Genomic DNA, 12,798 nt, shown 5'->3' on the forward strand with positions numbered 1-12,798 from the left:
TAATATAATCTAAATTAAACCTATTTTCTATGATCACTCTTTGCCTTCATTTTCCAAATTCTGCCTAATCAAAAATTATTTTGGCTACCGAATACTGCAAAGTCCAAATTATTTATACCTAGGTGACTTCATGCTTAAAAGATTTTAGAAAACTGGTTTGGCTGTTTTCCTCACCAAATGCCTTGCAGATTTTAGAAACTTCAGCTGTGTTGCTGAAATGTACTGAGACTAATCTTGGGCAGTTATGTTTAACAGAGAGAGACAGTCTTCCCTACAGCTTTGGCTCTGACCTAGATGTCTGATCAAATCTCAGGTGTATGGGGCAAATTATTTGCTTTTTTTTGTTCAGATTGATGGCAAATTTTTCAGTTTTAATGTGCTAGTGTATGTTTCTGAGAAAATGTCAGGTTGAACAAAAAGTGAATCCTAGATGCTCTACATTGAATTGATTGTTTCTGAGATAACTCTGAAACAGTTACTCATCATACCATCAGCCTTGATCAAATAGACTTATGATTAATAAAGCTTTTGTTGTGTTGTTTGGTAGTGGTTTTTTCTCAAAATTTGTATTAGTCAATGCACAGTTATAATTCTGAAATAACTACTTCAAGTCTCATTTCACATGGCTGCAAAGTTGTGTTCCTGAACAGACAATTAACTAAGCTTTTGTTAGTAATTCATAAGTGTTCTCTACAGCTCAAGCAGTAATGCATACTAAACAAAACATATAACACTGGAAAACCTACTGCTAGATGTCAGTCTTCAAGTCAAATTTATAGAGAAAAGTATTTCAGCTTTTCTTTGCCATTCCACAAGTGCTGGGCTGCTACGTGCCAGCACCGTAGCACACCATGTAAGGCACCAGCAATCCTCAACTTACAGTGACTTAAGGTCAAGAGGTAAAGCCAAGTTTTACCTTCTCCCATGCTAGAAAAGACATCAGAATTCATGGATCTGGTCTCACCCCTGTATGCCCAGTCTTGATATGCCTGACTCCATTCCCTCCCTCTTGCAGCCAGAGGCAATGTGTCCCCTGGGTCCTGCTCAAAGGTAGCAGGGGAAGGGAAGCTGGTGACAGATAACTCATGGCAGTAGCAGCTGGAGCATCTTCCACACCCTCTGATGACTGATTGATTAGGAGGAGCACCTCCTCTCTCTTGCCAGATAAGCTTCTCCTCCCAATATTGTCTGAAAGTCCTGTCAAGATCCCTCAACTCTAACTTCTAGCTCTCCCAGCATCAGATGCCACAATGTTAAGCCCCTGAAAGCATAGGAAACCAGGAACTATACTATTTTCACTGGAAAAGCAAGAATCTCCTCCACAAAGCACCTCCTCTGTTTGTTAGAAAGATAAATGAGTTTTTCCTGGTAGCCAGCCAGACTACTGACTCAGCAAGTCTGGAAACTTCCCAGGAAATGATTGCTTAACCAGATTACACCATGGAAACTAACAGCCTGCACAGTTCCAAATACTAAATAGTCCTTTAGAACAATCATCCCAGCAAGGTAATCTATACTTTAAGAGCTCAAGAGTATGATTTTTCAAGTGACAACAAACACCAAGAAATGTGTGCATGTACTGAATACTGGACGGTCTGACTAAGCCAGTGACACTGATCACATCCAGATACTTCAATAATTCTTTAACTGTGACAATATCTAATAGAACCCAGTTTGCTTACTCTTAATTTGGGGGAAAAAAAGAAAACGTTTAGGTTTTTTTTTGGTTTTTTAATTCCAAGAAGGCAGATGTGCCAATCTTTTCCCCAACATGGGGCACTCCCCATGACTTTTATTTAACTGATGGCTTGCTTCTTCATCTTCTTGTTCAATTTCTTTGAATTTTTGGAATACATTGAAGCCCCTCATGTGAGTTCTGGTGAGCTTCATTGAAAGCTACTAGAAGACACAACAATTTGTCCACATTAGCCAGAAGCATAAAATCATTGTACAGCGATTGCAGGAAGAAGACAATCCCCAAAGGTAAAAATAGCTCAGCAGATCTTTCCTGTCTTTTCTACCTTGTCCAAATACACTGCAAAATTACACTGCAATTAAGAAACTGAAATAAATACTGATTTCCCCACCAATGGGTTAAGCTGCTCCTATTACCTGGATGAGTTTGACCATCATGCAGCATTCACATCTATTCCTTCCAGGCACAGAAGTGAAAGAAACTGTAGGGAGATGCTGAAGGGACTAATGGGAAGCAATAAAAGCTGACTGCTCGGACCCAGTGGGCTCTTGGGAACAAAGACAAGGACCAGCTCTGCAATCCAGCTGCATGGACTAGTCTAGAACGTAAGAGAGACTGCTGTTTGCCTCACCCCTTTGAAAAGGTTTTGACAATCCCACTAAATACATCCCAGGGATTCTGAAAAGCTTTACCAAAACCTTCATGTTCTGTAAGAGCCAGAAAACAACTACTTCCATTTTGGCAATCATGCTTGTGGAAACATGCTCCATTCAGTAACCTTCACTCAGAAGAGAACAGGCTACACAACCTATACTAAATATTTGGTTTTGTTCAAAACTTACACAAAGAAGTGCAAACCTTTTGCAGGCTCAACATCTAAGAAGTGTTGCAACATTATTCCTATAGTTTACACTGAGATATTCAATCAGAAATAACAAAAGTATTCCTACAATATTGAAATGTTTGCCTCAACAAAAGAATAAACTTTTACAATCTAGGGATTTTTATTTACTTGGACAACAGAGAAAAGTGATGTCTATTTTAAATAAACAAACAGCAGCAACTGTTTGGATGAAGTTTCATTTTTAGTGTTGAAACAGACTTGTTGAAACATGCATTTCCTTCCGATATTAAAGGCAGAGGATAAAGCCTTAATATGTTCACACACAATTTCCTCACAGGAAGCTACTGTCAAGTGAGATGCTAGATATCTATGTAACCACAGGAACTCTGTTTTTAATGCAATGCAAATGTTGACTTTCTTTTACAAATTAAACTATGTGACTGCAATTAAGTGAATTCAAAGAAAGAAATCTTCAGTTAAATATACTGAAATACCACACTTAGACTGCAATCAACTGTGTTGTCTTTCAAGGCTTCTTGCACTCCTCTCCAAGTCAAGTGTATGATTTAATCCCACAAGCAGCACAGTTAGATAGCTATGGTCTGAAAAACATTTCACTTTCCTATGTGTAAACACATCAAAGAACTGACTTCAGTACAAGCTGTTTAATATTAAACTATCCACAGATGGCTATTATTATATACACCGTTCTTCTACTCAGATATCAATAGCAGCAGACAGTGGTTTGAATGCTCTGTCTGTAACCTGCCTTATTTTGGAAAGTACCAATAGAAGATTACTGGGTTTCAGAAGGCATTGTAGGACTATGCTGACTCCTCAGAACCAGGGGATTCCCGAAACAAAAGCCCTTTCTTTTTGGATTTGCTAGTACCAGCAGCCATAGTAAGACTTACATAGTACAAGGCTTTTTTTCCAGCATCTTATAGACACAAGTTCATTAAAAAATATTAGGTTTAGTTTGATCTTGTATCATGTACTTCATAATTTTAAGTATATTAATTAATAAGTTATTTCCATGGAAGTATCATGCAGTATTAGAATGCCCACATCAGAAGCCAGACCTGGCAGCTTCGTTATGCTTGCTGAATAAAGCTAATAAAAAGGGGAGAAAAAGCACACATGATGACACAAAGGTATCACAGCTAAATTATAGTTCAATACAAAACCCTTAAGATAGTCTTTGCACTATTCTGATTCATCCTACCATATAAAATCTTGGGTTTTTTTTCCCCCCCAATGCCTGTATAAATGTGTCCCATCTGTCAGTGTCTACATACCGTCCTTACCAAATCAGGGATAACTGACATGTCTTTAGGCTTAACCACAGACACTGGTTTGGAAAGTTTTGAGTCTGGACAGAGGAGATATAGAAAAACCTACTAGGTGAGGCCTGCAGTAAGTTTGGGGGCAGTACTATGTTACCACAACAAAAAATCAAGATTATATATTAGAAGGGAGGGAAAGCACCATTGAACACACCTAGACCACGTAGTGAGAGATAAAAGGTTGTGTTGATTCCCATTATTCCTCAAAATAATGTTTTGGGATGTTTTACCAATCCACAATAACCCAAATAATCATGAATGATGTCTCAGAGATACAACAGGGAAATTAAATGTGTGCTGCAGCATTTGGCAATTTTCAATATTGCTAGCACTTAGAAACTAAGAACCTAGTTCCTAATTTTCCTGAGATGTACCACTTTAAATATCATAGATATGCAACACTTCAAGAGAATTACATCTGAAATATTTTTTGATTTTGACTTTTAATTTGTTTAACTATTTTAAGTTATTGTAAAAAGGCAAGAAAATTTAAAAATACATAAAAGATTGTGGAATTAATTAAAATTCCTATATTCAATTTTCAGTGTCCGAATCACTGAGTTCTCGATTCTTAGTTCTGTTTAGTGCATGACTCTGTATTCACCTGATGCATCTGGCACTAATCAGTTTAATTACTCAAAGCCTCTATTTCACCTTCTATTATTTTTAAATAAACTCTAGATTTTGGAGCAAACTCCAGGAGCTCTATCTTTAGGGGTTTTTATTAAACATATGGGCACAATGAAAGCAAATTCCCATTCAGACACAGAGGAATGTGCAGTGTGTATCACTGGAGCATGGAAAGATAACTTGAGGGTGACAGGAATAAACATAACAGAACAGTATTAATTCACAGTTAACTCAAGTGCCTTCAAATGAAAATATTAATTTTGCCTTTGAGGATCTTTGGGCTAATGAACTCTACTTCAGCCATTAGAAAAGGACTTGTAATTAGAAGTCGTTTAAGGCACCAAGATGCCCTCAGCTGCAACACCCCAGCTCTTTCTTATTCCCTCCCTCAAGGGCCTTTTTTTTTTCCAGTTCAGTGAGCTGGGGAGGGAGTCCCTGCACAAGACTGTAGGGACTGAACTTGGAAAAGGAGATGCATCTTCTGTAGGAGAGTGGAAAACAAAGGCTTCTTAGAGTGGCTATTTCTGAGTCACTGGAAACAAGGACTCCTTATTTCAGTGGGCTAAGACAAAAGGGCGTCTGTATTAAGTGTTGGGTGTGAGGGAAGAAAGAGAAAATGGCCACCCACGACTCAAGACAATTCTGTCCCAGAGCATCTACTGTCCTAGTTCTGCAGAATCACTCTTCTATATATAGCTAAAAAGCCTCAAGCCAGCTCTGCTTATAACAAATCTACAGAGGCAAGCAACACCTGGTGCTTTGTATTCTGTCAATGATACATAAGTAGTCTTTTCAACTAAAACTATATACATTTTAAATTTTAAATTATTTAGCAAAAAAGAACTGTAAATCCTGATTCTTCATCAAAAAGCAAAGATAATATGTAACACTCCACTTACCTATGCCCCATGAGACACATCATTCCTATTCTAAAAACAAAGCTCAGCTAGACTTTTTCTGAAAAATCACTTCAGGTGTGTTTATAAAATGACCTTACTATATTTGTTACTTCTAGAACACAAATAAAACTTCCCAAAATAATGGAAACATATATTAAAAAATAGAAATAAAATACTATTGTGTCATATAAATATAGTTTGAAGCAAAACCATACATAGCTAACATCTTTTCACAAGAAGAATACAATTTTGTTTTTCCTCCAAATTCCTTTTTTTTCACACCTACCCTTAATTACTGCTACTTTAGGGTAAACCACCATCATCCAGATTGGTGGACTCATCATTTATCAGACTGTATTTAGAACACAATTATCTTAGATGTTACAAAAACTGGTTTATATATACATGTTTGTATTGCTTTATGGATATTCTGTGGAGCTGGAATTCTGGGCCACACAGTAAGAATGTATGTGTTTTAAAAAGAAATAGAAACTTCATCCCTGCAAGTGTTCAGTGGGGCTTTGAGCAACTGCTCTAGTGGAAGATGATCCTAACCATTGTAGAGAGTTGGAAACATAGGATGGTTAAGGTCCCTTCCAGCCTAAGCCATCCTATGATGACAGGAAATAAAGTTATTTATTTCAAAGAAATAGTTATTTGGCCATGGAAATCTTCATTTTAGCACAACAAAATATTCCTCAGACTAACTATGTCTTATTTCTAAAATGTAGTATTTTTAACATGTGCATCCCAAATACATGCTGCAAGGGAAAGATGCCAACACTTCTTAGTTTCGAAAGCTTTTGAAACTTTAAACACAGACCAAACTTCTTTAGAAAATCCGTATGAAAGTCAAAGAGAACGACCTTTGAAATGAATCACCCACTTAAATTTCTTTTTTTTATTTATTTAGACTTGATACTCTTTTCATATAGAGCTGTAACTTATTTGTACAATGTTCATGGCTATTTCCACAGAAATATAGAATCCTGGACTGTTTGGGCTTTTTTTTTTAATTTTTTAAAAAAATTTTTTAATTCCACCACAGTCTGAAAGAAAGACCTGCTCCAACGGTAGTATGGTGTATGCTGGTGAGCATTTGAATGTGAGGTTTGTTCAGCTTAAAAATAAAAGTTTATTTTCTACTCCAGCAAATTACCAAGTCCTGAAAGTGAAGGTAATTTTTTTTTCCCATGCGTTACTACAATATAAATAAGGCTTCAAGTCTAACCCATGACCTCTTTGATGCCTACCAAATGCAAAAGTCACTTTTGTATTGAAATATTTTAATGTTTACCAATTTTACTGTTTAGCATAAGAATCATGATCGTCACTTGGAATCTGGACTTAAGAAATCTGATTTAATTCCTGCATGCCTTCGAATTCGTACTGATAATCATAAAAGATGATCCTGCGAATAGCATGGTAGGGCGTAAATTCAGTACATACCTCATAGCCAGGGCTGACAGGAGACTGACAGGTAGTTGGAAAGAAGAAAAAAACAGAACAAAGAAAGAAGGGGGAGAAAAAGACAGAAAATAATGTTATTTTAGAAGCAAGCATGAATGTGGGATCATATTATACTCTCATTCTTTTTTATAGAATAAATGCTTAAAATGGCATTTGAGCTGAGACTTAAAAATCTGGGTTGCATTGTATCCTCCTAGTTCTACTTTGTTTTTAGTATTTCTGTTGATGAGTTTTACACTACTAAGTTAAGAATCAAAAGAAGGTTTTATTCTTTGGAGGTAGATTTTTAAAGCTGTACTCAAATATAGTCCCCATTCAATTTTCAGCTCAAATGAAATGTTTTATTGGTAATGAAAACATTTATACCCAAACTGAAACTGTTTCTGTGGTTCCCTATGCAAGGATAATTAAAGTATAGGTACATTTTGCATTATTCCATACTATCCTGCCTCAAAGATTTTTAGATTACAAAATTTCAAAAGACAGGACATAACTTATTCACTTTATACATGCCATTTTTCCAGAAGGCAGGTTTACATGCTGTGTCTCCTATCAGGTGCCCACAGCATGAACAAAAAAATAAGAAACAACTAAGTTTGATAATTACATCTTCTATCAAATATCTCCAGAAATTATTCTTTCTCAACTGCTCTGACTCTACATGGTAATTAGGGGTAAAAATACATTTATTTTAGTCCTATTTGAAGAACTGATAGCTATAACAGAGATTATATTTTGTTAGCAATGATTCAAGTAACACATCAATATTATTAATGAATGGTACACTTTTATGAACAAAGTTGATGTTTTTTCAGTATATTCACACACACTGTAGAAAAATGAAAGACATTCCAAAGTGCGTGGTTTGTTTGGCATCACCATATGAACTGCCATAAAACTTATCTCATAAGCACTGTAGAAGAAATGAGTCCAAAGGACAGATCTGGTACATGAGAACTGACAAAGCTTATGCCACTTAAAAAAAGCAGGGTGGGAGGATGGGAATGGAAATACATTTAAAGGAAAAAAAACTAAACGGAAAAAAAGACATACAGAAGCCATGTGTTAGAGCATTTCCAAAACGCTGGTAAATGATACCTGAATTTCATGAAATAAAAGTGAGATAAGAAAACTACTTGATTTCTCCAGGCCCATCCCTTTACCTACTGCAAATATATTTTCTTTGGGCGTGCACGTGTGTGAGCATGTGTGATGTTCTGAATCGTCAACACAGGGACTCCAATGTTTACAAGGTCTCAGAGAAGTATAACCTGCAGTATGGACAATACTTACTGCATCTCTTCACTGGCAATTTTAATGCTGTCAAACATTTTGAAATATATAGCTTTGCAAAACAGGTGTTTTGTATAAGAATGTGTCAGCAAACAAAACAGTCATACAATTTAAAATGTTTTCAAATTGAAAAATTTTTGCTACATTTTAACTGTATACAGTGAAGTGAATATTTATAGATGGTATACCAGGATGCTCACTCACACAGTAGTTTTAAGAAATTTTTTTTTAAAAATGAGATAAGAATTAGGGCCAGTCTTCCTCAAAATTTTCTGTCTTGGCCTAAATAATTTCTGAAACAACCTGCTGAGGATTATGATTAATCTGTAAACATTTGTTGCTGTAGTTTAGAGAACTTAAGCACCTTACTCATTTATGCAGCTTTTCAATTAAAAATACAGATTCATAATGTTAACCTTAATTTCCAAGTAGCTTTAGACTAATGATAATCAGTAGCATAAGTGCATAATTATGGTTCATAGATGGTACTGCATCTAACACCATGTCTACATAATTTGCAATAGTGTCCTTTTAGTATGTCAAGTTTAATAAGTTTAATATTCTAATTGAGAGGAAAACATGATAATTGTTCTGTGTACTTATAAATTCTTTCCTCTCTTTTAAACCTTAAGGTTTTCAAAACCTTCACTTAGCAGTGGATTCATTTATATACTGTGTAAAATCTTAACTATTCAAGTATATTATGACCATGAGTACTAAAAAGAACAAACATGCTAAAAATAAAAAATAGGTCATTTACTCCAATCAGCATTTTGCTTTCATTTCAGAAAACTAATATATAAATGAATATACAGTATACCATATATTAATGTGCTTTTGTGTATACTGTACACCTATATATCCCTCTACACATCTAAATACAGACATATAAATACATTCACCACAAAGAGCCATTTAAGGATCGAATGGAGATTTCTCCCACTTTCTTCTGAACACCCAGAAATATGACAAACACACAGGCTCCAACTAACTAAGGACAGACCTGACTGTGACAGACATCCAGTTTAGAGCTGTGGTGTCTGGGTCACAGAGCTCTAATGAGGCAAACCTTTCCTATTCAATAAGCCAAGGGAAATAATGGTCCGATACAGAAGAAATTCAACATCTAGTTCCAGAAGAGATTCTTCAAGATCCAGCTACTTATTTAGCATGGGTGGCAGCTTTAGGCCTTTAAAAATAACCTAATTCTTGACAAATGAGGAGACTCCTGGGAGTATCAGAAGTGACACATACCTTAAACCCACATACTTTAAGCTGGTGACCTCCCTTTTACGTCAAGATGCCTTCCCTTAATTTATAATTTACATACCATCCTCCTCTGTAGTCTGTAACAGGCAAAACCAGATTCTATAGCACTAAATATCATTGTTTCTCAGCTCCTCCCATGGCCTCTACAGCTAGGGAATCCCATACCAGAAGGGCTTCATCCGTCACACTGGGTGAGGGCTCTGCAGAAACTGTCCGAATGGTGCTGACTCCTGTCAGGGATACATTTGACAGGCGTCTTTTCCGTACACCACTGCAGTTGTTAGGAATTTTAAATGCACATCTCTTATGGTAGTTCAGACCACATCCTGAAAAGAGAAATTTAAAACCATCCCATTATGGTTTACTAGTCAAAAAAGCAAGTAATTTTGGATTTTTCAAAAACAACACAAATTCAAAAACATTAGCCTTAAATTTGATGAAACTTTTCCCTCTACCCTGCTTTTTTATTCTAGCAAATTGTTAGAGAGACAATGTTATCAGCTCCAAATAGATACATCTACAACCAGTGGTTTTTCTCTGATTTTTCAAAATTTATGGTCTCAAAGTGCAGGAAATTTCCATGACCAGCACTTGGAAGGTAAGGAAGTCTCACTGCAAATGGTATATTCTATTTGATTTCGTCTACCAGAAGTCAAACAGGTGTGGCAAAGTGAGAAAATTAGCTATTACAACTTCATATGGATTGACAGTAATTTCAGTTAAATAAGCTGACTTACTGCAAGACACAGGCTCATTAAAAATTGTAAGGAAAGAGTAAGACATGCAGTCTTTTCTTAAAACTACATATCAACCAAAGTTTTTTACACTCAAGGTTACAGAGCCATATCTAAGATGCCTCAGAGCAGTCAAAAAGATAAGTTCTTTAATCAGTTAATTCCTTTGACAGGTCTTACTGTCTCCAACTAATTTAAAAGCAGCATTAGACACAACACACAGAAGTAGAATGGAAAAGTCTCTTCTTTAGACTGAAAAATTACATCTCACCGCAGCTTACCTTCACATTTGAGTCCCTGACGCACCAGCCCCCAGAGCATCTCTCCACAATGGTCACAGAAGGCTGGAGCCCGATATGAATGAACAAACAGAGCATGGGGCCGGATTTGGAAGTCTTCAAATGTAGCAGAAGCTATAGCAGTAAGATCATACACAAAATTAACATAAATAAAAAGTAACATAACTACTGTTCTTCACTTATTAGGTACTTCACCACAGAACAATGCAAAACTCCTTTTGGCCACTATGATGCTGAACCTTGGATTTGGAATTGTTCACTGCATAATATTTTGAAGACAAAAAGAGTGATGATATGCCTTCATACTACAATGACCACTGGAAAAAGCTTAAAGCTGCATTTACAAACCTGCAGCAATGACATCTCTGACAACATTTTTCCAATCAAACACAGGAGTATAACAGCATATCAACATTTACCAAAATTGTCACAGTTCAATCAAGCGTCAGAAATTCTTCAAAATACTCTTTTACAGGCTTTACTCACTACACTTTCAAGGTGCATGTACATAAAATAAACTGAACACAACCAGTAAAGAAATACTGCAAGGTTTTTTTGACAAATGGAAGTGCATCTAAAATAGTCTGTTTCTGTGGATCACTTGGTATAATTAATTCAGCAGCCTATGTTGGTATCAGTGAATTGATCACACAAGTTAAAGACATATATTAGAGCTTAAGAACAAAATATGTAATGATACAACCCAAATTTCAATAGAGAAAAAAAACCTTGCAGGGTAACCTGGAAGATGGCTGTGCATTTCTTACAAAGTGACATGAGGCTGCAACTGGTGTAACAGCTGCAAAAGTTAGAGGGGCTAGTTAAAGGCATTAGTGCAAACTTTAAAAATAACTGTTTTTTAAACTATTTATAACACAGACACAGTACCACAACACTTTGAAAAACAGACTTAAATGAAATATTTTCCTTTTCTTATTATCTCAAACATAGATAGTCTAAAGAAATATCTGTCAAATGTTGTAAATACTAATCACATATGCAAACATTTGATCTCATTCAGATTGCCATTTAAACAAGCTATTTGTGTGCTTACTCTTCACTGATATCAGAGTGAATGTAATAGGTATGTAGGCATTTAACAGAAATACTTTGTCTTTCAACAGAAATACATTCCTGATTTGCAATTGACAGAAAGAAAGAAAGAGAGAAAAAACCTCAACCAAACCAACAAAAAACAACAATAACAACAACAAAAAAAAAAGGAACAAAAAAAAAAAAACCACACCCAAAACAACCCTTCCCCCACCCAGCCCTGGTTTTTAATGGTTCAATTCAGAGGAATTCCTAAAAGATACAAATACCCTGGCTTCCTACTTTGTCTACTAATGAAAAGAGAACCAAAAATCTGCATACCAGCCAAGAAAACATTTTTAATTAACAAGAAGAGGGTATCAATAAAGACTTATGTCCTGGTCTCAGTTGCTTCTCTGCACCTGCTACTCTTTTCCAAAAGTGTCCACAGAAAAATAAGTTTCTAGTCTCAACCAATCTTGAGATCTATTAATAAAAGTATTTAGAATACCACCCCAAAAGTAGGATCCAATCATTCTAATCATATCAAACTGCACTTTTTCAAATTGTTTCTACTAGAACAATGCAAATCATGTAACAGTTTGTTTATTTCAGGATTTCCCTTTCTTCTCTCGGCATTATGTCATAAAAAGCTCTATTACAAAATTTTACCTAATTCATAACACTAGGACCTCATAAAATAGCCCAACATATTAGAAATATCCTGAAACTAAATTAAATAGTTTTGTATTTATCTAAAAATGTTAGGTAAGGCATATTTTCCACTCAAGGGCTTTCAAACATTCGTTCAAATATATTATTTTCCTTTTTTTTTTCCATACTAAAGTGGTCTACTTAGAAAACACAGCTCATCACAGAATGGGTTGGGTCTGAAATACACCACAGTGGTCTTCTGGTCCAACTTCCCTGCTCAAACAGGGTCATCCTAGAGCACATGGCACAGGATTGCTCCAGATGGTTCTTGAACATCTCTGGTGTGGGAGACTCCTCAGTCTCTCTGTGCAATCTGTTCCGGTGCTCGGTCACCTGCACAGTAAAGAAATTCTTCCTTATATTCAGGTGGAACTTCCCATGCATCGGTTTTTGTGCATCACCTCTTGTCCTAATGCTTGGCAACACCAAAAAGAGCCTGGCTCCAGCTTCTTGATACCCTCCCTTCAGAACACATTTGAGATGTTCAACAGATTTCTTGTGATTCGACTTTAGGACTTAGAGTGAATCGTCTTTTTGTGGACACTGACAGATGTTTTTCTGCACTTCCAACC

The 12,798-nt window shown here is 36.0% G+C and overlaps 1 protein-coding gene across 2 annotated transcripts in view; it reads right to left on the minus strand.

Moving 5' to 3' along the window:
- PRKD1 (protein kinase D1) overlaps positions 1-12,798 on the minus strand; it is a 115,399-nt gene that overhangs the window by 32,102 nt on the left and 70,499 nt on the right. Inside the window, exons 3-5 of one of the 2 annotated variants that reach the window (XM_036384735.1) lie at positions 10,463-10,594; positions 9,613-9,773; positions 6,865-6,888 (exon numbers count right to left, since the gene is read on the minus strand). In XM_036384735.1, coding sequence (XP_036240628.1) covers positions 6,865-6,888; positions 9,613-9,773; positions 10,463-10,594 — 317 coding nt within the window. The remainder of the gene's footprint in view (positions 1-6,864; positions 6,889-9,612; positions 9,774-10,462; positions 10,595-12,798) is intronic. The other variant, XM_036384736.1, reaches the window with a different exon arrangement.

Source organism: Molothrus ater, chromosome 6 (genome assembly GCF_012460135.2).
Source record: "Molothrus ater isolate BHLD 08-10-18 breed brown headed cowbird chromosome 6, BPBGC_Mater_1.1, whole genome shotgun sequence".
In the NCBI taxonomy this organism is placed as follows: Eukaryota; Metazoa; Chordata; class Aves; order Passeriformes; family Icteridae; genus Molothrus; species Molothrus ater.